This window comes from Phoenix dactylifera, chromosome 12 (genome assembly GCF_051530095.1).
Source record: "Phoenix dactylifera cultivar Ajwa chromosome 12, Ajwa_hap1_PhDact_Kaust_v1.1, whole genome shotgun sequence".
NCBI classification, from domain to species: domain Eukaryota; kingdom Viridiplantae; phylum Streptophyta; class Magnoliopsida; order Arecales; family Arecaceae; genus Phoenix; species Phoenix dactylifera.
In genome coordinates this window covers 7,963,636-7,988,235 of record NC_143201.1, presented here as the reverse complement: position 1 = coordinate 7,988,235, position 24,600 = coordinate 7,963,636, and the positions used below count along the sequence as shown (strand labels likewise).

Here is a 24,600-nt window from a genome sequence, read left to right as displayed (position 1 = left end):
AAGGAGGACAAGGAAGGAATGCTACTGCCCACCAAACCATATCTTATTAAAATATCGAACCGAGTTGTACGTACCTTTCACGTAAAAGAATGATCATCCACCCTGCAGTCTAATCCAACGGTAGTTTCGTGCAAAAGAAGGCTAATGATTCTTTTGCAGGAAAGATACGCCCAATCCTATAAGAATACTATATAAATATTGAGTGTCAGACTTAACTTCTGGAAAACGAATCCTGTAGCGAAGGTTTTTGAAGACCAACGAGCTAGTAATAGTATGAAACCTTCAAAGAGATGAATTTCAGCAAGTGCTAACTTATTGCATGCAATATTTTCTCTTTAGTTTTCCGATCTCACGTATTTACAGAGAAAAAAATCAAGCTGAAGATTGAGTGCAACAAATGCACTGGCTGGTGATTTTTTTTAATGGATGCTGCAGCGCAGCTTCCTCCAGGTTTTGCTTCTATTTTGTTTTCACAATAACAAGCTAATGCTGGGCGGACCTAACAAGTTAAACAATTGTATTTAATCTACGCACGTATGCACTACGGCATAAATGTTGCAAAGATTGGATTAGATTAGTTAAAAAAAAATATATTTTGTATTGTATGAACCGTAATCCATGCCAAGTGCTTCGGTTTGACCATTCCGTGTGATTCCTTGTGGCATTTTCTTGCTCCAAGCTTTAGATTCCCTTGATAGCCATGGAAGTGGAGCACTAGCTGATGCAAGTTTTCTTTTGAAATATATTATTAAAATCAATATGTAAATAATATGAATCAGGCATGCATTTTTATGTTTTGAGTATGTATTGAAAATAAACAAAATTTTGAGGATTCCATATAAAATATATCACTATAAATTATTAATAAGTTTATTAATATATTTCGGAAAAAATATCTATTAATCTTAAAATTATTAATCCTATGAAAATATATTAATTATTATTATCAAAATAATATTTTCATTTATACTTATGATATATTATTATTTTGATATTATTATTTATTAGAAGTAAAAATAAAGAAAAAGAAGTAAAATGTTAAATAATATCATTATATAAATATAAAGTATAATAATATATTTGTATTATATTTTACAAATATAATTAAATAATAACATGAAAATAATATATATCATAATACTATATATATATATATAATATTAATAAAATATAATATATTGATGGGATATTGATGTATTATTTTTTTTTTTGTTAATTTGAAAGATATTGTTATCAAATCACTGTTTTGGAATGTTTTTGGATATTCAAGTTTGAAGATGCATTTTCCATTCAGGGCTGAGAGAAAAATCTGGGATATGATTAATTAAATGTGGATGACCTCATCATTTTTACCTTACGGCACTTTTGACGTCATTATCCCGTACCGAACATCCCTTGACAAGTGGAACAGAACAAACGTTCCACCTGGGGAAGGCAAGATCAGGGGTTGGGTTGGGAGGATGACTCCTTCCTCGAGACCACCACACCCCCAAAATCCCTTGTAAAACAAACCGCCTCCGGGACGGAAGTCCCAATCCTTTGGGTACGCACCTTTATTTAACTCCCAAAATCTCATTGTCCAAGCTAAACCAAACACGGCGCTCGTTAAAAGCCGGCTACTACTATCTCCGATCTCCGGCCACCGTCGCCTCCGAGCACCTCTCTCCCTCCTCTCCGGCGCTTCGCTCTCGCCCTCCTTTTCCCTCTCTCTCTCAAGCTCTGAGCTCTTGGACCTCCTCCAATGGCGGTCGAGAGACCTCCCTCGTAGCTCCGAGAGGTGGAGCTCTCTGGTTTCCTCTCAAAGTGGGATCTTTGGTGCGTCTAGTTCCAACAAACGAGCAAAGATTGGGGCTTTTTGATGCTCTGGGCTGGAAAACGAGCGAGTGCTTGGGATTCGTGGTGTTTCACTCTTTTATTTCCAAGAGAATGCCGATTTCTCGCTGTTAGCTGGTGGGATGAAGCGATCTCTCCGGTTTCCATTTAGCCTTCTGGTGGTGGTCGCCGTCTTCACCGCCCTCAGCTGCCGGGCGGTGCTCCGCCGTGGCATCGGCGACGGATCCTTGGCGGCGGGGACGCCGCCCCTCAACGCGACACTCCTGAGGCTGGCGGCTGCGGAGGCCGGGGAGGCGGAGCTGCGGAAGGACGTGGAGGACCTCCTCGACTGGACTTTCCCGTCCGGCGTCGCCGGCGGCCGCGGGGGGCTGCGCCGCGCCGCCTCCGCCTGGCGGCGGGAGAACCACCTGGAGGCGCGGATGCGATCCGGCCCGCGGCTTCCGATCCGTCTCCGGTCACCTAAGGACTACCGGATCTTCCCGGAGTTCCGACGCACCCTCCGCGATTGGTTCCGGAACCGCCGCTTACAGCCGGAGGTCATGGCGGAGCTCGCCGCCCTCGTCAAGGGCCCCATCGACCGCCACCTCGGCCGCCCCGACGCCGGCCTCCGCCGCTACGGCTCCTGCGCGGTCGTCGGGAACAGTGGGATCCTCCTCAAGAGAGAGCACGGCGAGTTGATCGACAGCCACGACCTCGTTATCCGCCTCAACAACGCCCGCACCAACGGCTACCAGCGGAACGTTGGATCAAAAACCGGCCTTTCCTTCGTGAACAGCAACATTCTCCACCTCTGCGCCCGGAGGAAAGGCTGTCTCTGCCACCCCTACGGCGAGGACGTCCCCATGGTCATGTACATTTGCCAAGCGGTCCACTTTCTCGACTACGCCGTCTGCAATTCCTCCCACAAGGCTCCCCTCCTCATCACCGATGCCCGGTTCGACGTACTCTGTGCCAGGATAGTGAAATACTATTCTCTGAAGCGGTTCGTCGAGGAGACTGGCGAGCTGCCGGAGAAGTGGAGTAAGGCCCATGATGACAAGATGTTCCATTACTCGTCAGGAATGCAGGCGATTATGCTCGCCTTGGGAATTTGTGATCAAGTCAGTGTTTTTGGATTTGGGAAGTCTGCGGAGGCAAAACACCATTACCACACCAACCAGAAGGCCGAGCTGGATTTGCATGATTATGAGGCAGAGTATGCCTTCTACCATGACCTGGCCGAGAGGCCACAGGTAATACCATTCCTCGAAGATTCTGGATTTAAGGTTCCACCAATCGTATTTTATCAGTGAACTGTTTGTTTGATTCGATTCATTAGGTCGGCATGGTTGCCGTGTAATTGTAATTTTGTAAGAAGAAAGTGTAAAGGGAGAAAGTGATAAACTGTAAAAGGAACAAGAAAATGATTGGTAGATTCGTCACAAGTCTTAGTTGTGTGGATAACTGCAAATGTAAAATTACAAAAGAGATTTTTTGGTAAAAAAGGAGTCGCATGAGGATATATGTAGCTTGACCCCTACATGCAAAGATGCTATTTTTGTAATTCAAACCTATGACACTCAGGTCACATTGCAATAACTTTATTATTGTGGTAAGGCCTGCCCTCTAAAAGAAAGACTTTTGGTAGTAACAACATTAAATTCTGGAGGTGAAAATTTGAAATTTTGTTTGCATTCTTTGTACACTGATAATTCGTACAGTAAATCATTGATCCTTACTTTTTGTGATGTGGTTGATGCCTTGAGAGCTATAACATTCTTCATTGATTGGGAAATATGATTCAATTAATGGCTCTATGACGTGCAGTATTCCTAGTTTGGAGCATCCATGAAACTCTGCCTCCATCTTCTTCTTCTCTTTTGTTCTATTGTCATTGACACAATGCAATTATCTAAATTCTTTTCCTTTTTTTTTTACCTCTCTTCTTTTTCAGAGTTCAGGTGGGTGTGTGGCAAACTACTTGACTTTTCTGGCTTTCTACCTAGGCAAAATGAATAGGAAAGAGACAATTATCTTCCATATGAGATTGAGTTTTCTGGTTACTACAATGACCTAAATTGGTAGTAAGTGGGCATTGAAATGCACCCATTGCAAGCGATCATTGCATATCTAGATTACTTCTTCAATATGCTACATTGCTTGTGACCTAATTACATCAGTTAGTTTTGTAAAAAAAATTGAAGATGAATCACAAGAAATTCTTTGATACTAGGTGAGATATGTTAATAGCAACTGCTTTATCTACTTGTCGTATGTATTCAGACTGCCTTTCATCTGGCTCTTTGTGCATCATCCCCACCCTCCCTTAATACCAGCATGCAATGCAGTGGGGCAGTGACTGCATACAATTACCTCAGCAGTCTCTTTTCTTAAATGTACCATTGATGCTTTACAACAGTTAAGTATCTTATTCTTCTGGTCTTTAACTGGCTGACTTTCCATAGGTAGCATAATAGTGACTGACCATATCTCATTTTTTTTTCTTATTACCATACAACATAGTTTAAATGTTTACATTATTTAATAGAAGCACATTTATTACTTGTCTGTGATTAGTTGCATTCTGTAAATGAGCAGAAATATGCCCTTTTTTTTCCTTATTTGATAGGTCATCAGAATCTGAAGCAAGCAATTAACTTTACTCCAAAGACATGTTTTGATGTGGTAGCAGATTTTGCACATCCAGTTATAGCTTTTCATTACATCTGTACATTTAAAATAGTTTTATGGACTATACTAAGTTAATTATGTGCATACTATATGTGCTTGCTTCAATCAATGAAATTTTATTTGAGGAGAGAAGTCAAATTATTTACTTCAATGCCTCATTAATAAGTTCACTTTTTAATCTAGCAGTCTTCGTCGACGTGTATTTCGCAGCATTTTGGAACATCACATGGTTATTCTTATTTATCTGCATCATCTACTCAAGGAGGCATGTCTATTTGTTTTTTATTTTATTTATTTTAATTTAAAATTATTTTTTTAGTGTGCTGTTGCAAGCATACCTTCCTTCTAATGGATATAAGTTGCACATATAACTTTCAGCCTTAAAATTTTCATCATACATATTATATGACATCCTGTGTGATCAGGAGCAGAGTTTGCTTTTAACTTCTATGGTGCTGGAAAAAAGAATGTACTGTCTTGTTCTGTTGCCGTAATAAAAGTCATTTAAACAGCAATGCTGGAAAGCACATTGAAGTTTGTGTAAGATATTGGAAAAACCAGGGGGGGACCAGGATTTTTGAAGAACACATATACATATACATATACACATACATATATATTGAATTCAGAAAGTTCATATAAAAGTCTCAATCCATATAAAAATGTAGAAAAGTTTATTAGAATAGCTCTTATTTCTTTGTTACAGTTGAAATTATTTACAGTTAATTATGTACTAAACATCCAAGTTATTTTTTTTGCTCGACATGTACAAAAAATAATCTCTATATTCAATAATCAAACATGATTATCAGCATACCATATCCATCCATCCATCCATGTATTGATCTATCTATCCATCAATCTATTGATCTATCCGTCCATCAATCTATCTATCTATCTATCTATCCATCCATCAATCTATCAATCCATCTGTCCATCCATCCTCTTATTAATGCAGTGCCATGATATTTTTGGATCATTTATAAATGATCCAAAAATATCATGGCACTGCATTAATAATAGGATGATTGGGGGGGTTACCTTTGGTTTTAAATCTTGCGTCAGGTGGGAAAAAAAAGAATTGGGAAGAGGAGAAACAATTTGAGACTCGATAGTGCCATCAAGAGAGGGATAAAGCTCTGCAATAGTTTAAGGACAAAAATAAATTGGAAGAGAGAACGCTATTTCAAGGAGAAAATCATCAGGTCATTACAGAGATCCTACAATGCTGGTATTTCTCCTGGTGCAAGGATCATATGATGCACATGATATTAAAGAGGAAGGAGCATTTGATAGAATGCCATGATTTAATCAATAATAGTTACTTATATTTTTTGATAATTATCATCTGAATTTAACTTAAGCAGCACATTTTGCTCTTGTTTTTAGTCAGTGGCTTAAAAGTAAAAGGGAACAAGATATATATATATATATATATATATATATATATATATATATATATATATATATGTTTGTATAATATTAAAAGAAGGGTAAAGTCATAGGTCAGATTAATGGATCAGAATTGAGAAATCAAGTGAACTTGTGAGAATGAAAGAAACTTCAGAGGGAAATCTTAGATAGAGGATTTGGGTTTTGGGGGGGGGGGGTGCAAAATGTGTTTATAACTATGAAACCATAAAGGCATTAAACCAGTCTGCCGCTGAGCAGAATTAGGAAATGGAAGCTGTATGTTCTTTGAGTATGTTTAATGAGATACCTTCAAGAATATCTCGCAGATTGGTTGTACTCATACTATTGCTTATACAAAGGAACTTTTCACACATGTTCAGATGTGAATTTTTCTATGATGGAACGAATTGGAAGTATTGCTATATAAGTAGTTTACAAGTCTCAGCTGAGCCAGTGGCTTAGGTAGAGTAGCAGATGATAGTTCATAGATTGGATGTTGCTATTCGATCTATCTCATTGATAAGTGTCAGCTACAAGTAATTTTTTATCTGTCATAGCCTTACTTCAGATAAAGAGGGAAATGGATAGACATGCTGCACTTAGTAACATACTTGCATGTTTCACATATTGCATGATCTTTGTCTCTGATACATTCAATTTTCCTTTCATTGGCCTTTTCTTTTTTTATTGTTGCTCTTTTTTGCACATCTTGAATTCTCTAGCTGTTAGTAAATTCTTACATTAATGGCAACTACCTTCAGTTGGAGGAACCTTTCTTTGTATCCCCTCCACTAGATGCTTCCTGGCTTATTAAAAGAAAGATGCTTTTTGTGGGCCCAAAACAAACCATCATGCTGAGCTTTTTCTATCTTTGATGCTTTGTTTATTGTAATCTTCTGGAAGACATCTTCATTTGCTTATCTGAGGCTCACCGAATTAACCAGATAAGAGGAACAAACTGACAAACAGCTTGTGACAGCTGCAGAATAGCGCAGAATTCTTTTACCGCTTGTCACATTTTCATTATTTACCAACTCTTTTTGCAAGCACTAGGAAACTAGTTGTTAATTCCATATGGGAGTTCCTCTGGTCAATTTTTATAGCAATGAAACAGAAGCTGATAATAAAGTTATGAGATTACATTTTACAAATCTATCATTGCCCATAGACATGCTTCAAATTATTTTTCATACTGCTGAAAAGAGTAGTACATTGTTAGATGATATTCTAATGGATGTAATTATTTGGATGTGATTGTCTCGTTTTCTCAGAGAAGGGTGTATCCATTTGTCTAGAGCTCTAGATGCTTGAGGAGAATGATAAAAATCAAAGCTTAATCTATGATATTTGGTTTTAGCCTCACAACAGCACAAGTAACATAAGTCAGGAAACCTTTTGGCATTATTTAGCACCGATCTTTGTCATATAATGAATATGACCGGAAAATGGGGACCTTGTTTTGTAGTCATCAACGCTGTGTACTTTACCATCCAATTAGCATTTGTTTTCTTTCTTTCAGTGGAGTTCCCATTTGTCATTTTTTTCAGTATTTGCTCTAGGTAAGGAATGATAAAGCTTCAGGTTTAATAAATGTAAATTTAATAGGACTAGAACTATACAGCACAAATGTACATTTTTTACAGCATTTATATTAATTAAATCTATATTTTGTTTTAGTACCTTTGCCCTACTAGTGAGGCTACTTCCATTGCATGTGAAAGTAATTTTATAGAACAAACTATTTCCAAGATCTACCAAGCCAAGTAGTGTTTTACATTGTCAAATCTTCAGCTGAACCTATGAAAACATGAATTTCATTTAGACTCTACCATGAATATTTGAAGTTTTGGAATTTTGATCAGGTGTAACAGTGGGACACTATGAACTTACTTTATTTAGTGAAGTTAAATATTAGTACCATCGTCGGCAGCTGTAGTTGTAGTTTTCTGTGTCATTGAATACTAGTTGTAGCTAACCACTAGGATTGGTATGCTTCTCTATTTATTTTTTCTACGTAACATTGCATTCTTCTTCCTTATCTCGCCTGAATGCGAGTCTTTTGAACGTTGACTTCATCCATGAGATTGCACATACAAATTACTTTGGATGCATTGAGTTTGGAAAGAATAGTGGTTTTCCTTCTAGGGGCTTCGTGATCATCCTAACCATCCTAATCTGATTTACCATTTGCCCTTCAGTATTCTATACTCTATCGGTTGTTGAAATCAGACTGTTTTATTAGACATGCAGATTTCTGGCTGATCTAAGGTTGAACAGGATTTATCCTTGCATCTATATGGGCTTGTTTAAGTGGTTAATCATGCCAAGGCATGCTTGTGGAGGTCAGAAGATGTGAGGACAAATCCCTTGCAGTCCTAAAATGTGTAATGTAATGGAAATAGTGCATATCTTTCAGGGAGAATGCTGATGCCAACAGTCTTGTAAGAAAGGGATCTGCTCTTCAGAGACTAGAAACATTGTATGACTAGGTAAATTGCTTGATATGTTCGAATGTCAAATAGTCCATTTTAACATGGATGGTGAGCAACTTTTGCTCTTTGTTAGCATAAAACTCGATCAGTCAGGAACAACAGAATTGCTGAAATGATGCTTTACAAAACCATCCCTTTTGATCTTTTGGCGCCCGATTCTTTAGGATGGAGGAGAGTATGACTCAATCCGTCTTTGATCATTGCCTTCTAAACTCTTTTGGCTATTCTGTGCGGACATTTGCAAAGCATCGCATTATGCTCTGGCCTAAATACAGGGTGTTTGTTTTGGTACTCAATATGTATTCCTTATTCAATACACATCTAATAAAATTTCGAGGAAGGCATTTAATACATTAGCATGGGCATTCTTGATACTCTCTTAATCATGTGTAGAGCATGCGAGTCTTATGAGATAGTATGGAGACTTGTGATCTCCTAGTATTACTTTTAAAAAAAATGTTATTCATGTTATTCGATAAATACACTCAATATTAGGAGGTTCATTTGTTTCTCACCTTCAAAGAATATGCTCAATTAAATGGGTGTATGCACTAAAATGAGATTTGCTACAGCTACATGGAAACACAGTGAAAAAGGGGAAAGGAGTGTTAAAAAGAGTTGATATGGAGCTTCAAGTGGTGAAGGAAAATAAAAAAAAACAGAGAGTTGCTAGGGCTTATGATCAATGGTTAAGTATGGGCACATAATGGACTCTCATACAAGAAACTGTTCCAACTCAAAACGGGGCATGATGTTCATGACCGAGTACACCAAGAAGCTCAACCAAGTCACTGCAAAATGAGGATTCTCGGACCATGATCACCATCATATAGCTCATTATCAGCATGAGCTAAAGGTTAAATCAAGTTTTGAGTCAGCAACCACTCTTCATGAGGCCTTCCACAAGGCTGGAATACTTGAGAAAGCTATTATCCTCAGAGCCAAGTAGTTGACTTACCAAGCTGGATTGTCCACTAACCAACATGAAGAAGCTCTTGGCTATACACCCAAGCCAAGTCAACGTGAGTCAAAAGCTGCCAAACAACCCGAGCTATCTGAAGTTTGCTCTCCGAGTTCGACATGGAGCAAGTCAAATGCTTCAGATACAGAAAAAGATTTCCGAGATGGTGAAGAAGACAAAGGAGATGTGCTAGATTCCACCATATAGATCTTTAGTCCTGCACTTCTCATACAGACAAAGGATAATAATATCGATCTTTAGTCCTGCACTTCTCATACAGAAAAGAGCCAAAAATTGGCAGTGTATCTTCTGCCCTAACGTGGTGTGTTATTAGAGAAATGCTTATATCATCGACAATGGCAATAACATGAATATAGCTTCCAAGGAACTTGTGGAGAAGCTAAATGCGGAGACTGAGAAACATCCTGGTCTCTATATGGTCATTTGCTTTATTGACTTAGCCCTCCAATGAATTACAAGCGCTTTGTGTCTTTCAATTGAAGCAAGGGATACATTAGTGAACTATGGCGTGATGTGCTTTGCATGGAAGTTTGACATCCTACTTGGGCCAACCTGCTATACAATTGAGAAGCGCTTCACAAGGCATAGGAGAGGAAATTCTTCAAATTGGTTAGGTGTACGATGACAATAACTGTTGCACCAAAAGAGTTATCCAATGCAGCAAGAAGGTCAAGCTTCATTAGCAGCTGATGGCTATCAAGCCAGGGAAAGTGACAAAGACAAGACAAGACATTTGCTAGCTCTGACAAAAGCATGAGACAAGTACTTGATCTTGGGCACCAACACATCCCTCCAGCAAGGTTACGAACACTCAAAACAGAGGTTTGAAGCGAGAATTCCGGGCAAAAATTATTCGATCCAGATTGATGGCAAATCACCCATAGATCCAATTTTATGGCAAAAATGCTCCCAAGAATTCCCCCCAAGGCCTCCGAGTTTGAGGTGGACTCAACAACATCCAACAGCAGCTTCTATTATATCGTTTGAATTCAGCTAACGGCAGCCATCTCGTTGTTTAAGGCTTCCCCAACCAAGTTAAGCCAGACTCCATGACTGGATGATCCGACGACGGCTAGGTCACTATCTGATTCTTTCTGATGGCAACCCTTCTAATGATAGCTAGGTCACAATCAGTATGAATTTTGTTCCAAATGCTTAGTTTTGCAAGTTTTTCTTATTCTAAGTGAGTTAGGACTTCATTTTTGATTTATAGTTGGGAGTTGTAAGAGACCTCATGAGTTGCATTCATCGCAAGGGCCTTAGAACATTATAAATAGGACCTTTATGTACTTTGTTGTCATCATTGAAGCAATTTTCTCTCAAATTCTTCTTGTCTGATGACACACTTCTCAAGGCCCAAGGCCCATGGCCCATGGTGAGATGTGGGGTTCCAAGAATGAGACACTTGCGAGACAATTGTGCTCTTTGATCGAGGCCTTAGGAAGATTGGAGGTGGGGCGCAAATGTTCGACGGGGAGAAGAGATGTGATGCCTTGTAGTTACCCCTTCTAGTTCTAGATAATTATTCTTTTCTTTAGCTATAATCCCTATTTTCTTTTAGTTCTAGTTTAGAATTTCTTGTTGCTTCCATTTTATATTCACTTTTGCCATGATTCTCATTTGTGCTATGCTACTTAGGTCTTGTGCAGGATAGGAGTTTTCTCACCTGCATCAGATTTTGATAAGATCCTCCTCAAAAAACTTGCAAAGAGAGTGATCTCTAGCTATGGGCAAGTCTCAAAGTCTGGAAATTTTCATTTATCTTTCATCATATTTGGTAGCACCTCGTAGTTTATCATTTGTCCTAATTGCTGGCCAACTGGTGCAATTCCATTCCTTCACTCCTTCCTCTCTTCCCTGGGAAATGGCATCACCTTCTTGAAACTAGCTCTCAATAGTTTATCATGTTTTCAAAAGCATGTTACATCACCATCTAACATCCTTCCACCGAAGAAGGAGCCTTCTTGCACTCTATTGGAGAGTTGCTCTCAATGCTGTTGTAATCTTGTCGTGTTTTCTTGATGTTGCTCTCCTCCATGCTACGTACAACGGTCCCCGCCACCCTTCCGTTCCACCTGTATGGAGGCATTTGTGAACGGGGTCCACTTCATTGGGACCAATTGTATGTTAGTAAAATATTTATGTGGTTCTCAATTTCTTGAAAAAAGTAAAATATTGAAATACGTGGCACAGCCTAACTTAACCCACTTTACATCAGATAAAGGTAAAATTGCAGAGATATTCCTTTCAAATTTGGCCAAGAAGCATATTCACTCCAAAAGTTTAATTTTTTTCCATTAATCACTACAATATATTTTTTGTGTCAAAGTAGTCCGATCGTTTATCTCCATTAGGAGTTGTTATCGCATGATTGTCACATGATAACTTAGCAGGTCTCCCATTCTTGAAATGTCCTTTCCACTAATTTAGAACCATGCTATATTTTCAGTGGGAAGGGAAGAAAATCATGTGGCACCCATGCGACTTTCCTCTCCCTTCCCATTAATTTTTTTAACTGGGATTTTCTGACACCATAGATAATCCCAATTTGGTTGAGCCAGGCGAAGATAGAAATAGGAAGAGGGAGCAGAGGGAGAGAGAAAAACTAGGAGAGGAGCTTTATCTAAAGCTCGAGAACCTTGATGGCTTCAAGCAAAAACTTCCACTAAAGTTGGGAAAATCTTGGGCCAAAGCTTCTATCTCAATTTTCATAAATCTCTTTGATTTGTTACTTCATACTAGGAGAGGATATGGGTTTCTTCCAGTGGCATGATTCTCCATCCTCACTATGTATGAAATTGATCATCGACAATTTGATCCAATAAAAAGAAGTTAGAGAATGAGATCTAGGTTTGCAGCTAGCAGAAACTATTTGACATGGTGCCTGGTTTCTTCTTGGGTGGTCATAGGAGGTATATTGGCACTAAAGTAGAGTGGTGGGAAGTGGGGTGCCAAGGTTAGCATGAGGGGCTTTACTCCATAAGCACTTATATGGAAAGTTTGTAAACTTTTGGAGTCTAAGTATTTTTCGATTAAACTTGAAGGGATCTATCTGTATTTTGTTAAGAATGCAAGGAATAGAATTGTTTACTTTTTGGTGTTAGCTCTATCCTTATCTTTGATGTTTACAAGTCAAAATGATATGTTATAATATTTTTTACATCGTAGAACCATATTTTAGCCATTAATGATCCAATTTATTAATCCAAGATTGACTTAGCACATTCCAACTTGGATGCTACAGCTAACACTTAAAACCACTATAAACACTAATTGGCCATTATTTTTCAGTCACTTATCACTTTGCAGCATTAAACATCGAGAAGGAGTAAAGAAAACTATAATGGCTATAAGTAAAAATTGGCACTGAACCTAAACAAGATTGACTGGCATAGGACTAGTGCTATACTGAGCTTTAAACTCAACACATACAACTTTGATCACTCTCGTGTATCAAACTCGATACTAAATTGTGATCTAAACTGAGCACTAAGCACTCACAATTTATTAATCCATGATTCACTCAACACATTTCAACTTTGATGCTACGCCTAACACCTAAAACCACTGTGAAGACTGATTGGCCACTCTACAATTTTAAATATCAGTTCTGCTTTAAACTCGGCATCGACCATTCAATAAATAGCACTCTATTATGCAAAACTCAGCACTAAATTGAGCGCAGCCATCCAGCAGTTCAGAATACTAAGAATGAATTCAATTAGAAATCATCCAACAAACTGAGCATCTGAATTTAAAGCCCTAAACTTAGTATTAACTGAGAATAACCATTTTACAAGAATCTCATAAAGTTGTGCATGCAACAGCGAGAAACCTATTCAATATTGGGTACCATAAAACTATCATGTTACAACAACAACCATCTATATCCATCCAATTAGGTACCTATCATATTAAGAAAAGAAACTTGTCACAACTTCAAATTGTTATTACTATAATATTATGATTCGGCAACTAGAATCAAATTGTGAGAAACACAATTCCAAAAATGCATTCAACTTCAAAGTACTTTCACTAGTATTTTTCAATATTAGGCACCATATAGTCACGTACAACACCAAAAACTCATAAAAAGCCGCATCATAGAAAAATTTATAGCCACCACAAAGATCAAAAGTATCACCATTAAATACACTATATCAACAATAATATGACAAAATCATTTTTTATTAAAACATAGTGTCAACACAAAGTGTTTGATGTATCAAAGTTTCTAAGGTAGTCTTTGAGACTGTTGGCTAGAGGTTGAGACTAGGTTCACTTGACTTGCATCCTCTCAGCTCCCGGAGATCGTACTTGAGGCTACTCTACTTAGTCCTCGTGGTAACATGTTGCCCCTTTATATGTAATTTGCCTTATGTACACCATGAAGTATTGGGAATGGGGGTTGGTATTGTTGGTATGCTACCAAGACCAAAACACTTTTTCTATAAAGAGAGTGCCCTTTGGGGTGGTCGTAGTTATATGCTACAAGAGGGGCATTATTGGGTTGTTTCTAGGTCCAAGATGCTACGCAGAGGTACTTTGCTAACTCCAGCTTCTTTTGGATCTTAGGACATATGGATCCTCCATACTTCATCATCCTTATCTTTTTGCTTGGGATATTTGCATGAGTGGCTTCTTATGGTCTTAAACATTATGATGATTGGTTTGTCTCTAGCTTCCATGATATTAGCTATTGAATGATTCAGGAATGTTATTCAAAATCATGTCAGACCTTGGTTTGGTATTAAATGCATGTCTGCACTATAAAGACAATTTTTGTCTAAGGAGCTACTCTACTGAATTTAGATCCAAATCTATCACTACTTTAATCTTCATGTGAAATTTTTATGCAATGCAAGCAATTGCAACTGCATATAGTGCATCCTTAATTGAAGTTCTTTCTTCTAGACAATTTTCTAAAGTTGGCATGCAAATACCACACACAAAATCTATGATCAACATTTGGCATGATGGAGTTCAAAGTCTCCATTAATCCTTGGAAAAAGATTACACATTAGACTAATAAAAGTTAAAACAATGTAACTTGTACAAGGCATTATGATGAAAAAAGCTAATATAATAAAATTTAGACCAGACATTAAGGTCTAAAGCACCACCTTTTGCCTATCTAACACAAATGTCCACCCATTTTCATCCATTGTTCCTTTATCTCCCAATATATTAGTAATAAACCAAGTCCAACTTTTTTTTATTTTCAACCTCAACCATTGCCCATATTATGGGAAAGATATCATCATTCCCCTCTCTTCCAATAGGCGCTAGTAGCCATCCCCCATGTCTCCTTTCAGATGGCACCAATCCAAACCAATTATGGGTCTGCATATATTTAAAAACCCCCTTTTGCATGCTTCAAGGTAAAACTATGATCTCTGAAAGAGAGGATGGTGCTCACAATCTTCTAATGATTTTCCCTACTATGCTCTATAGGACCTATGTATGGTTAATAGTCTCCTTCTTTTTGCCCTATATGATTTACCATTGCTATGAATCTTTTCACATTTCTACTTAGCTAACGCAACAGCCCTATCGATCCTCTCCCACACCCTAGCATAGCTTGAATGATTGTTGCACCAGGTAAATCTCGACCCGAAGAACCTGAGATCCACCAACCCATTTGTCAACAGAAAATTCCGAAACTTTCCTCTCTGCCTTGTCGGTGTAGACCCTACCATCTTTATTCTCACTAGGCCGTTGGATGCAGTTGAAATCGCTAGGGACCATGGTCTGAATTTTCCGAGTAACAAGGTTGCTGACTTCACCCCAAAGGGCTCTCCTCACCCTGTAATTAGCACTAGCATATACACCAAGCATGATCCAAAGAGCTTCATTTGGTTTTGAAATAACCATTACAACTTGTTGGGGGCAGTTGTGGAACACGTCCATAGTAGCGACACCCCGCTTCCACGAAACCATGATACCCTTTGACATGCCCTAAGACTCCATAACAAAGGATTCCTAAGTAGCTGAATGGTGACACTGAGCTCGACGGAAGCTATCTCTAGAAAGCCGTGTCTCATACAAGAAACAGATGTCCAGCCCATTCACTTAGACCAATGTTCTAAATGAGGTGTTAAAGGAGGGCTTGGCTGCTTTCCTATAGTTCCAAACTAGGATCTTCATTCCACACTGCACTATAGATTTGGCCCCTCCTCCTCGCTGCATGGGGCCCCAACACCCCTAGCTGGGCTGGCCCATCACCAACTCCCTCTCCATCACCACTCCCGAATCTCCCCACAACACTGCCATTCTCACCTTCCTCACCTCCAATTGGTGGTCCAGGGAAACGATAGCAGCACCAGAGTCCGGTCGGCCAGTCGTCGGCCTGTTGCAGTCGGCCTCCTTCCCAGCCACCTCTTCTCCTGGCCTAGAGCCCGAGGGCCTCGCATCCAATCCATCCCGGGTGCCGTCTCCCGGCGTCACAGTGCCAGGAGCAGCCCTAGGAGGCCTTACCGCCAGCACCCCCGGCGGAGTTGGAGAGAAGGTAGGGGTCACCGGGGCCGTAGCCGTCCTTGCTGGGGTCGGAGCCATCCTCGCTGGTGAGGATGCTGGAGTAGAGGCGGATTGGGGGGCGGCCCCTTGCTCCTGCATTCTCGAGCCCTGGTTAGGCCCAACCATTCGCTTGAGCGCCATGGGAGCACCCAGCTCATCCACAAGGGCAGCCCGACCTGCACTTCCAAGCCAACACACCTCAGCCTGGCCCAAGCCTGCCCCGACCGACCTAATCGCTGGGCTCTTAGGCCTTTCATTGGATGGGCCCAGGCCTGCGTCCACCATCAGCACTTTCGAGCCAGCCTGCACCCTGGTCTGCCCAATGCCACCTGCGCCATCCGTCGAGTCAACTGGGTCGGTCAACAGGTTAAAACTCGACTTGACTCGGCGATTGCCCAAAGTCGCTTCCAATCCCGAGCCCAAGTTGCCTCCCTCGTTAGTCGGCCAATCCTTCAAGGGTTAGCGTTGCTGCACCACATTCATCAGTTTTTGCCAACCGTCTGAGTCCGACGGCGAGCCAGAGGAGCTCAGGCGGTTCGGCGGGGACTGTAGCCTAGAGGAGGATGAATCAGGTGTTGACTCATCACCTTCCTTGGTTGCGGCAAGCCCTTCATTGCTCGCGGCGGTCGAATCCTCATGGCTGCCAGCCATGGGCCAAAGCTGCCTGATCTCCTTGCCAGAGCTTGAGTTCGGCATCTCGGGGTCTCCAACGGTTTCCACCACTATGGGGCTGGGGATCACGTCCGCTGCTGCCCCTCCTCCTCCATCACCCTCGCCTTCCCCTTGATTTGAATGCCGGGTAGCAATGGCGCGGTGGCATTGATGGCCATCTTGACTCTAGCAAAGCCCATCATCTTCTATTATTCCATTATCCTATCGATAGCCAGCGGCCGGCCTGCGATCTGCAGAATTGTCTCGCTCGACTTGTATTCCACTAGGAGCCTAGATAGTCGGATCTAGACCAGAGTTGTCTTCACGGAGTCTAGATTAGGCACGAAATTGGAAGCCCATAGCTCTATGGCCAGCAACTAGCCTATCACCACCCATGGGCCGCTGGCAAGGATGAGGTCTCGGCCTGTGGTCATTTTGAACCGAAGAGCGAGATGGTCGTTAGCGAGCGGCATCGCTTCCACCTCAAACTTCATTTCCCCTGGAGAGCAACATCCTAGGCCATCCACTACACCGGTAGCCGACGGCCAAGGCTTTGGACCACCATCGCCTGATCCTCTCACTCCTTCCGAGATGTCTCGATCAGCTCCTCCAGCAGCTCGAGGACTGTCGTGAAAAGTCGTCGGAGATTCTCCACCTCCACTTCCGAGATCGGGTGCATCGCCTAGTCCCCAGGCCTTACCCAACCACTCATCTCCTCCCCTTGCACTAGCGGTCCTTGGCTCCCCCCAATGGTAGTGCTACTCACCGCCTTACTCGCCATACTCCTCACCACCATCGCTGATCACTAGCATGGATTACAAAGCAATTGCCATAAAGCGAATTGGTTGTTACTAGCGAACTCCCCCATAAGGCAACCGGCCCAAAGCACCTAATCTTCGTAGACTTGCTTCGCCGTAAAAGAAAAGATGTTCCAGAATATTTGATGTTATAAGTAAGCTAGCATACTTGCTAAATACGGACACACGACAAGATCACAATAAAAATCCAACCATCAAAAGATGGCACGCATTCCCATAAGCCCACCCCGCCAAGGTATTTTCTTCGCCACCCCTAAGGTTGCAAATGGGTCGGGTTGACCCGTGACTCGACTCGACTCGACCCGACCTGATCTGCTTAGACCCGACCCGCCGCCTTGCCGCTAGCTTTGCCGCCCATCCCTCCATCAAAGGTCTCTACCCCAAGCCGGTCGACCTCATCATCCCCGTCTCCAATCCCAACGGCTACTACTGCTCTGGCTTCTGGCTTCAAATCGATAACGAAACCCACATCCACTCCACCTTAATCACTATTCCGAGGAACACCTACCAGTTCTTGAAATCTGTCTCCTACCATGGCGACGATGAATTCTGGCACACCAACCCGCTCTGCTCTGCCTACCGCCACCAGCCTCCAACCTCTCCACCCCTCGGGCCAATGGCGGCTTCCGCCAGGTCTACGCCACCGTCGACGACCCCTTTGTCGACGACCATGTCTCGTTCGTCGTAATCTATTCAAGCCTATCAAACCATACTTTTGGTCCCCTGTCGTCGCCATCGACGCCTTCAACATGCTGTCCTACGACCTCAACTTGATGCCCTTCCTCGGCTTTATGCTAGATGGTCGCCCCCATGACATCGGGCTTGGTGTGCACAACGCCCAGCCCTTCTAGCTCGTCAACGCCAACCTACCTTTGGGTTGACGCTTGGTCCGATTCCGTCCAAGCTGGGTTGATCGAATAATAGCTATTATCATTATAGATAATATAGAGTTTTTTGTCAAGACCCAAACCTAAACTAGACCGGACATGGATTCGAACTAGATCCAAATTTTTTAGGTTGGATCTGGGTTATACATGGATCCGATCCGACCTGAATGACCTGTTGGGTCAAATATTGTAGCCGTGAATTCAATCCGATCTGACTTAATCTTTAATTAGGTTGGATCTAGGTCCAAAATTAGAATCCAAACAAAAAAAAAAAAGAGTTGAATTGGGTTACTCGTGACTTGGTCCGAACCCATTCATTTGTACCCTTAGCCACTCCATGGCGTTATCTGTCCAACCAATGACTACTTGAGCTCCGCTCCGCCGCTCCGCGAGATGTTGGGTAGTTCTAAATACACCCCCCCGATTGCTCAGGACACCCCCAAAAACCAAAAAAAAATACCCAAACTAACCTTTAGTGTAATTACCATATTGCCCTTGAAATTTTCTCAGTACACCCCCCTTCCTCCTCCTCCGTCTCCTCCTCCGTTTCGTTTTGAAAAGGAAAAAAAAAACCACCCCTCAAACCCCCCTTAAACCCCTCGATCCATTTACATCGTTTAGGCGATCTTTGAAGGAGATTTAAGCCCCATTCGAAGCATGGACAAGCAACTAGTGATTTGGGACGAAGAATCGGCCGCAAAGGTACGTGTTCCACCTTGTTTCGAAAGTTTTTTTTTTTCACGGTTCGTGCTCCGTTCGGCACTGGATCGCCGAACAAAAGGCTTCTGTTCGGCTGCACAGTGCCGAACAGAAGCCTTCTGTTCGGCTGCACAGTGCCGAACATAAGGCTTCTGTCCGGCACACTGCAGCCGAACAGAAGGCTTCTGTTCGGCACTCTGCAGCCGAACAGAAGCCTTCTCGTGCCAAATCGCGTGCCGTGCTGAATTTTGTGCCGAACAGATCCTCTGATTCATTAATTCTTGGTGATAAATTATTTTATATGTAGGGCTATGCTACAACCGAATCGAGTATAATTGGATCAGAATTTGTACTGGATTACACAAGCGAATTTACAACTTACGAGGTATTATAATATATTGTGCAATTTTGTATTAGTTTAGCGAGCTATTTTTACAACTGTGTACTTACATAAATTGTTTAATGTATAGATCTTCAAGAGTAGAGAGGACTTGTGTAATTGGTGTCGTGAAGCTGGGAGGCGAAATGGTTTTGTTGTTGTAATCAAATCATCCGATGCAGGTACCATTTCTAAGAAACCCAGAATTACGTTAGGTTGTGAGAGGGGTGGGACGTACCGAACCACAAAAGAAAAGCGAATAAAGACTGCCTGTGGGACAAAGAAGTGTGGATGCCCTTTTGCATTAAGAGGAAAGAAATTGGATACTGCGGATGATTGGATATTACTGGTCGTATGTGGAGTGCACAATCATCCCGCTGCAGAGAATCTGGAGGGGCACTCATATGCAGGGAGATTATCTGAGCAGGAGATGGAATTGTTAGTGGATATGTCGAAGAGTTTGGTTCGTCCAAAGGACATATTATCCACATTGAAGGAAAGAGATGCCCTCAATGTTACGACTATCAAGACTATCTACAATGTACGTCAACGGTTTAAGGTTGCAGAGAAAGCCGGGAGGTCTGAAATGCAACATCTATTAGGTAAATTATCAGAGGCTAAATATATTGAGTGGCATAGGAATTGTACTAATACGGATGTTGTGCATGACTTATTTTGGGCACACCCTGGCAGCATTGATTTGTTCCGTGCATTTTCCCGTGTGTTGATAATGGATTGCACGTACAAGACGAATAGGTATCGTCTTCCGCTCTTAGAGATTGTGGGGGTGACATCTACTGACATGACATTTTCAGTTGCTTTTGTATACTTAAATTCTGAGGGGGAAGAAAGCTATACTTGGGCATTAGAGAGATTGCGCAGTGTCATAGCTGATGATGTTTTGCCTGAGTTGATTGTTACAGATAGAGACTTGGCTTTGATGAATGCAATTCATAGAGTATTTCCTACTGCTAGACATTTATTATGTAGATGGCATATTAGTAGGAATGTTTTGGCCAAGTGCAAAAAATTTTTCGAATTGAAGGAGAAATGGGATAAATTTATTATGAGTTGGAATGTACTAGTGCTGTCCTCCACGGAAGACGAGTATAATGATCGCTGAAGTGCACTGCAGAGAGAGTTCGGTACCTATCCAGATGCACTACAGTATGTGTCAGATACTTGGCTGAGCAAATACAAGGAAAGATTTGTTGCGGCGTGGACTGATACATGCAGGCACTACGGAAATGTGACGACAAATAGGTATCACAAATAAAGACTCATTTAAATTTAATTTGCCTCAATTCTTATATCTAACTTTCATTTGTTTACTAGGGTCGAGAGTGCACATGCAAAGCTCAAAAAGCAGCTTGGATCAAGCCAAGGAAGTTTCGAGTCATCTTGGACTAGAATACATGGATTGATTGAGTTGCAGCACAGCTCCGTTAAAGCCTCATTGGAGAAGAGTTTATTGGTAGTGCAGCACAACTTCAAGCCAGCTGAATTCAAAGAGTTGCGAGGTTTCATATCTATAAGTGCGTTAAATCATGTCCTCGCCCAATCGAAACGAGCCAATTCAGTTGGGTTTGATGATTCAAATTGTGGGTGCGCTATTCGACGCACACATGGTATACCATGTGCTCACCAGATTGCGCGGTACAGGGTGGAAGGTCGGCCCATTCCTCTCGACTGCATAGATGCTCATTGGAGGAAACTTGATATTCTGCCTACCCCCCCCCCCCCCCCCCGTGCAGCCAATTCAGTTGAGTTGTGATGCAGAGTTAGATTTGATTGCGCTACGATTCAAGAAGTTAAATGGGGCTTCTCAATTGCAGATGATCAAGAAGTTACGAGAGATTGCAAGTCCAGATAGTACACCTCTTTTAGAGCCTGCAAAACGGAAGACCGGTTCACGTGGGCGCGCTTCACTGAAGGTTGATACGTCTACTCGACGTGACCCGTCTGCGTTTGAGTTGGTTCTATCTGGACAGGATAGTTATTCACCTGGTGTTGAGAAAGTTACCATCCGCAATCCATCTACTCAGATTCAAAAGAGACGGCCCAAGCAAAAGGTAAGTACCAAATATTTATTTCCTTACAATAGGTATCACAACGTCTACGGGACGGTCCGTGCCGTGCCGGTATGTCATGTGCCGATACGGGACATGTCGGGACGTGCCGTGCCGAGATGTGCCGATACGGGACATGTCGGGACGTGCTGTGCCGAGATGTGCCGATACGGGATGTGCCGTGCCGAGATGTGCCGATACGGGATGTGCCGTGCCGAGATGTGCCGATACGGGACATGTTCTGCCATTGTTACATATTTTCTATCATTTGATATTATTTGCAGATTTTTCGTACTAGAGCCCAGTCACATACGCCCATTATCTATATTGATGCTATTCCTTCTGCCTTGAGACCATACATCCAGCATATCAAGGATGTAAAAGCTGATGGGAATTGCGGATTTAGGGCAATAGCTGACTTACTGGGATTTGGAGAAGATGACTGGGTGCGTGTTAGGAAGGATTTATTGCAAGAGTTGCAATGTCATTCGGACCACTATCGCACATTATATGGTGTGGAAGGGACGATTGCTGAGATCACTCATGCATTATCATATTATGATGATTGTCCACCATATGACAGATGGATGACTATGCCGGACATGGGTCATCTTATAGCATCCTGCTATAATGTTGTCCTATACCATCTCTCGTTGCAACAATGTCTGACCTTCCTACCTCTCCGTTCTGTGCCAGTACCTCTTCTATCCCGCAAAGATATCGCTATCGGATTCGTAAATGGAAATCATTTTGTTGAGGTACTACGTTCACAACACTTGCAAATATTTAATTTTGCTTATTTAATTTTGCTTATTTATAATTTTGTAGCTATTAATATTTTCTTATTTCTAATTTTGAAGGTGTTCTTGTTGCCGGGACATCCCGTTCCGCCAGTAGCGACCAACTGGCGAAAATATCATCTTCCTTGTGCTACCGGATGGGAAAATTCATATGAAGCACGGATTCAACAGTTCAAAGAGAGCATCTCACCTAATGTTATAATTAGCGAGACAGTAGAGTTAGATTGATTATTTATATATGTACAATTTTTGAAAGTTGTAAATTTTTTGGGGCTCTTAGAGTCATGTACTGTGAAACTCCATCATCAGCTGGGAATACATATGACGACTGTTGTTTCCGTTGAGATTTCAGATGTAAACAGAAACATACTTAAGAGCTGGTGGGAGCAAACAAATCAAACAGGGGAACTAATAGACCTTTCTGATGTACAAGAACTTAACGGTGACAAGCTTGAGCAGATGATTAACACATTTGTTGGAAAAGAGGGCTCTGTGATGTTCTTGGTTAAGAGGTTAATCGGCTGCCCTCTCCTTGCAAGGCCAGGTCTTGCCACTGGCACCCTCTTAGGCTTTGCTGCCTTTTTTGGAGGGGAACTTTGTCCAGGGTCAGCTTTGATTGGAACAACATTTGGAGGTACCTCAGGGGGAGGTGGAGGCAGAACATCAGTCGTATCAGATTCAGGGTCAAACCCCCCACGGGACTCCATCTCCTCAGGGGGAGGTGGAGGCAAGACAGTAGAGTTAGATTGATTGTTTATATATGTACAATTTTTGAAACTCCATCATCAATATAAATCAAAAAATATCTGTCTTCGCATTGTTAGATTGATTGTTATGTGCACTGTTATATTTGTGTAAAATAGAACGGGCCAGGCTTTACAAAGATTACACGTAAATGTACCAAAAATATATATTTTCATTAATATCAAAGGCTTTACAAAGATTACAAAGGCTCCATCATCAATCCCTATGACGCCATCGTCGACGCGTGTACTGCTGTACGTCCGAATAAGAGGGTCCTGGATCCGAATGAGAGGGTGCTGTACTCGGGCCAGGCTCATCACCCAGAAGTACCTGATGCATCTGAGAAATAGCATCATATAGGTGCCCGGCACCTAGTGACGTAGCCTCTGAGGGACCCATCCGTACAATGTCGGTACTAATACCGAGTGCAGCTGCATTACGCCGCCGGTGCATGTCAGCATCATCATGACCTCCCCTAGCTCCAGAATGAGTACTCGAGCGCAGATGAGGAGGCTGAACTGCAACGTGCGTGATACGGAGATACCACTCCATGTATCCCGGTACGCTGTCTGATGGCCGGGTAACTGGGTGGCTCCTGCTCGCCTGGCTCAGCACGTGGTCCTCCCACCGCTCCCAAAGCTGATCCATATAGGAGTAATGTATCCGGTACGAGCCTGCTGTGGAACCTCTGTTGGCTCGCGTAGGGGCTAGTGGCGCTCGAGGGATGGTCTGAATACGACCAAACTGTCTAAGAACCCTTTCTGGATGATAGGGTTCTACGATATCAAGGCACTTGATGGAGCCACTAAAAAATGCGACGGGTATATATGGGCGATCTCCCCGAAGCCGATGATGGGGATCCCAAATAACCTGTAAAACAAAAGGTCCATTTCAGTTTTATACTATATCGCATATTAAATGTACTGACAAACACAAGCAAATGGTAATATGATACGTACCTCATCGATGCTCAAAAGGTCCAATGACTCACGTAGAACCACTAAATGGTCCATCGTGGTACGGGATGGAGTACCGGGCATCCAGCGGTGCACGCGGGGACTGGCATCAGTATACTCGAGCGACGGGTGAGGACTGAGTGCTGGAAAATGCTCATAAATCCATGCCTGCAGAAGCGTCATATAACCACTGATCTGTCTCACTGATGACCTCGACGCAATCCCCAACTGCCGATACAAATATGCTAAGGCAGCTGTACCCCAGGCATATGTGCTCACCCTATCCAGATCCCGCAGTAAACACAGATACGCTATAGGCACCCTGGTCCCACTCTTATCAGCAAAGAGTGTGCAGCCTAACAAAAATAACAAATAGGCTCGTGCTGCACACTCTATCCTCTGCTGCCTGTCTCTATCAGATACAGAGTGAAACTGAGTCCTCAGCCACTCCATCCTCACAGACTGACCGCGCGATGATAGTACCTCCTGACGCGCGTCTCCAGCTGACACCCCCAACAACTCCACAAGTAGCTCCTCAGCATCCCGATCACTCATCCTCTCAGGAGAAACTGATACTGAGGAACCTGCGACAGGAATCCCTAAAATGGCGGATACATCATCCAACGTGATAGTGATCTCGCCAAATGGTATATGGAAGGTGTTCGTCTCGGGCTGCCATCTCTCTACGAAG

General features: G+C 42.2%; 3 protein-coding genes across 9 annotated transcripts; all 3 read left to right on the top strand.

The window, feature by feature from the left end:
• The first annotated feature begins 1,429 nt into the window (after positions 1–1,429).
• On the top strand, positions 1,430–10,714 carry LOC103717987 (sialyltransferase-like protein 1). Of its 6 annotated transcripts, none has more exons than XM_088708267.2 (2): positions 1,430–3,065; positions 8,981–10,714. In XM_088708267.2, the coding sequence occupies exons 1-2, from the start codon at positions 1,956–1,958 to the stop codon at positions 9,113–9,115; spliced, it is 1,245 nt and encodes a 414-aa protein (XP_088564393.2). In that variant the 5' UTR covers positions 1,430–1,955; the 3' UTR covers positions 9,116–10,714. The 6 variants fall into 6 exon arrangements, with proteins under 6 accessions (XP_088564393.2, XP_026664605.3, XP_088564394.2 ...); XM_026808804.4 differs by lacking the exon at positions 8,981–10,714 and adding an exon at positions 8,159–8,761 and having other exon boundaries at positions 1,431–3,065; XM_088708268.2 differs by lacking the exon at positions 8,981–10,714 and adding an exon at positions 4,096–5,225 and having other exon boundaries at positions 1,431–3,065.
• Positions 10,715–18,528: 7,814 nt separating this feature from the next.
• On the top strand, positions 18,529–21,029 carry LOC148700515 (protein FAR1-RELATED SEQUENCE 5-like). Of its 2 annotated transcripts, XR_016398155.1 has the most exons (4): positions 18,529–18,964; positions 19,269–19,346; positions 19,432–20,603; positions 20,676–21,029. XR_016398155.1 is itself a non-coding variant. In XM_089926824.1 (3 exons), exons 1-3 carry the CDS (start codon positions 18,920–18,922, stop codon positions 20,461–20,463), a joined length of 1,155 nt encoding a protein of 384 aa, XP_089782950.1. In that variant the 5' UTR covers positions 18,529–18,919; the 3' UTR covers positions 20,464–21,029. The 2 variants fall into 2 exon arrangements, 1 of the variants encoding a protein (XP_089782950.1); XM_089926824.1 differs by having other exon boundaries at positions 19,432–21,029.
• Positions 21,030–21,089: 60 nt separating this feature from the next.
• Positions 21,090–22,676, top strand: LOC149751528 (uncharacterized). Its single transcript, XM_089926820.1, has 3 exons — positions 21,090–21,412; positions 21,694–22,167; positions 22,270–22,676. The coding sequence occupies exons 1-3, from the start codon at positions 21,176–21,178 to the stop codon at positions 22,435–22,437; spliced, it is 879 nt and encodes a 292-aa protein (XP_089782946.1). The 5' UTR covers positions 21,090–21,175; the 3' UTR covers positions 22,438–22,676.
• Positions 22,677–24,600: the final 1,924 nt, after the last annotated feature.

Coding starts and splice junctions, on each gene's coding strand:
- LOC148700515 (XM_089926824.1), top strand. CDS start 18,920: ATGGACAAGCAACTAGTGATTTGGGACGAAGAATCGGCCGCAAAG. Junction 18,965..19,268: donor ACGAAGAATCGGCCGCAAAG/GTACGTGTTCCA, acceptor TTTTATATGTAG/GGCTATGCTACAACCGAATC. Junction 19,347..19,431: donor GCGAATTTACAACTTACGAG/GTATTATAATAT, acceptor TTTAATGTATAG/ATCTTCAAGAGTAGAGAGGA.
- LOC103717987 (XM_088708267.2), top strand. CDS start 1,956: ATGAAGCGATCTCTCCGGTTTCCATTTAGCCTTCTGGTGGTGGTCGCC. Junction 3,066..8,980: donor ACCTGGCCGAGAGGCCACAG/GTAATACCATTC, acceptor GATTTGCTACAG/CTACATGGAAACACAGTGAA.
- LOC149751528 (XM_089926820.1), top strand. CDS start 21,176: ATGATCAAGAAGTTACGAGAGATTGCAAGTCCAGATAGTACACCTCTT. Junction 21,413..21,693: donor AGAGACGGCCCAAGCAAAAG/GTAAGTACCAAA, acceptor TATTATTTGCAG/ATTTTTCGTACTAGAGCCCA. Junction 22,168..22,269: donor ATGGAAATCATTTTGTTGAG/GTACTACGTTCA, acceptor CTAATTTTGAAG/GTGTTCTTGTTGCCGGGACA.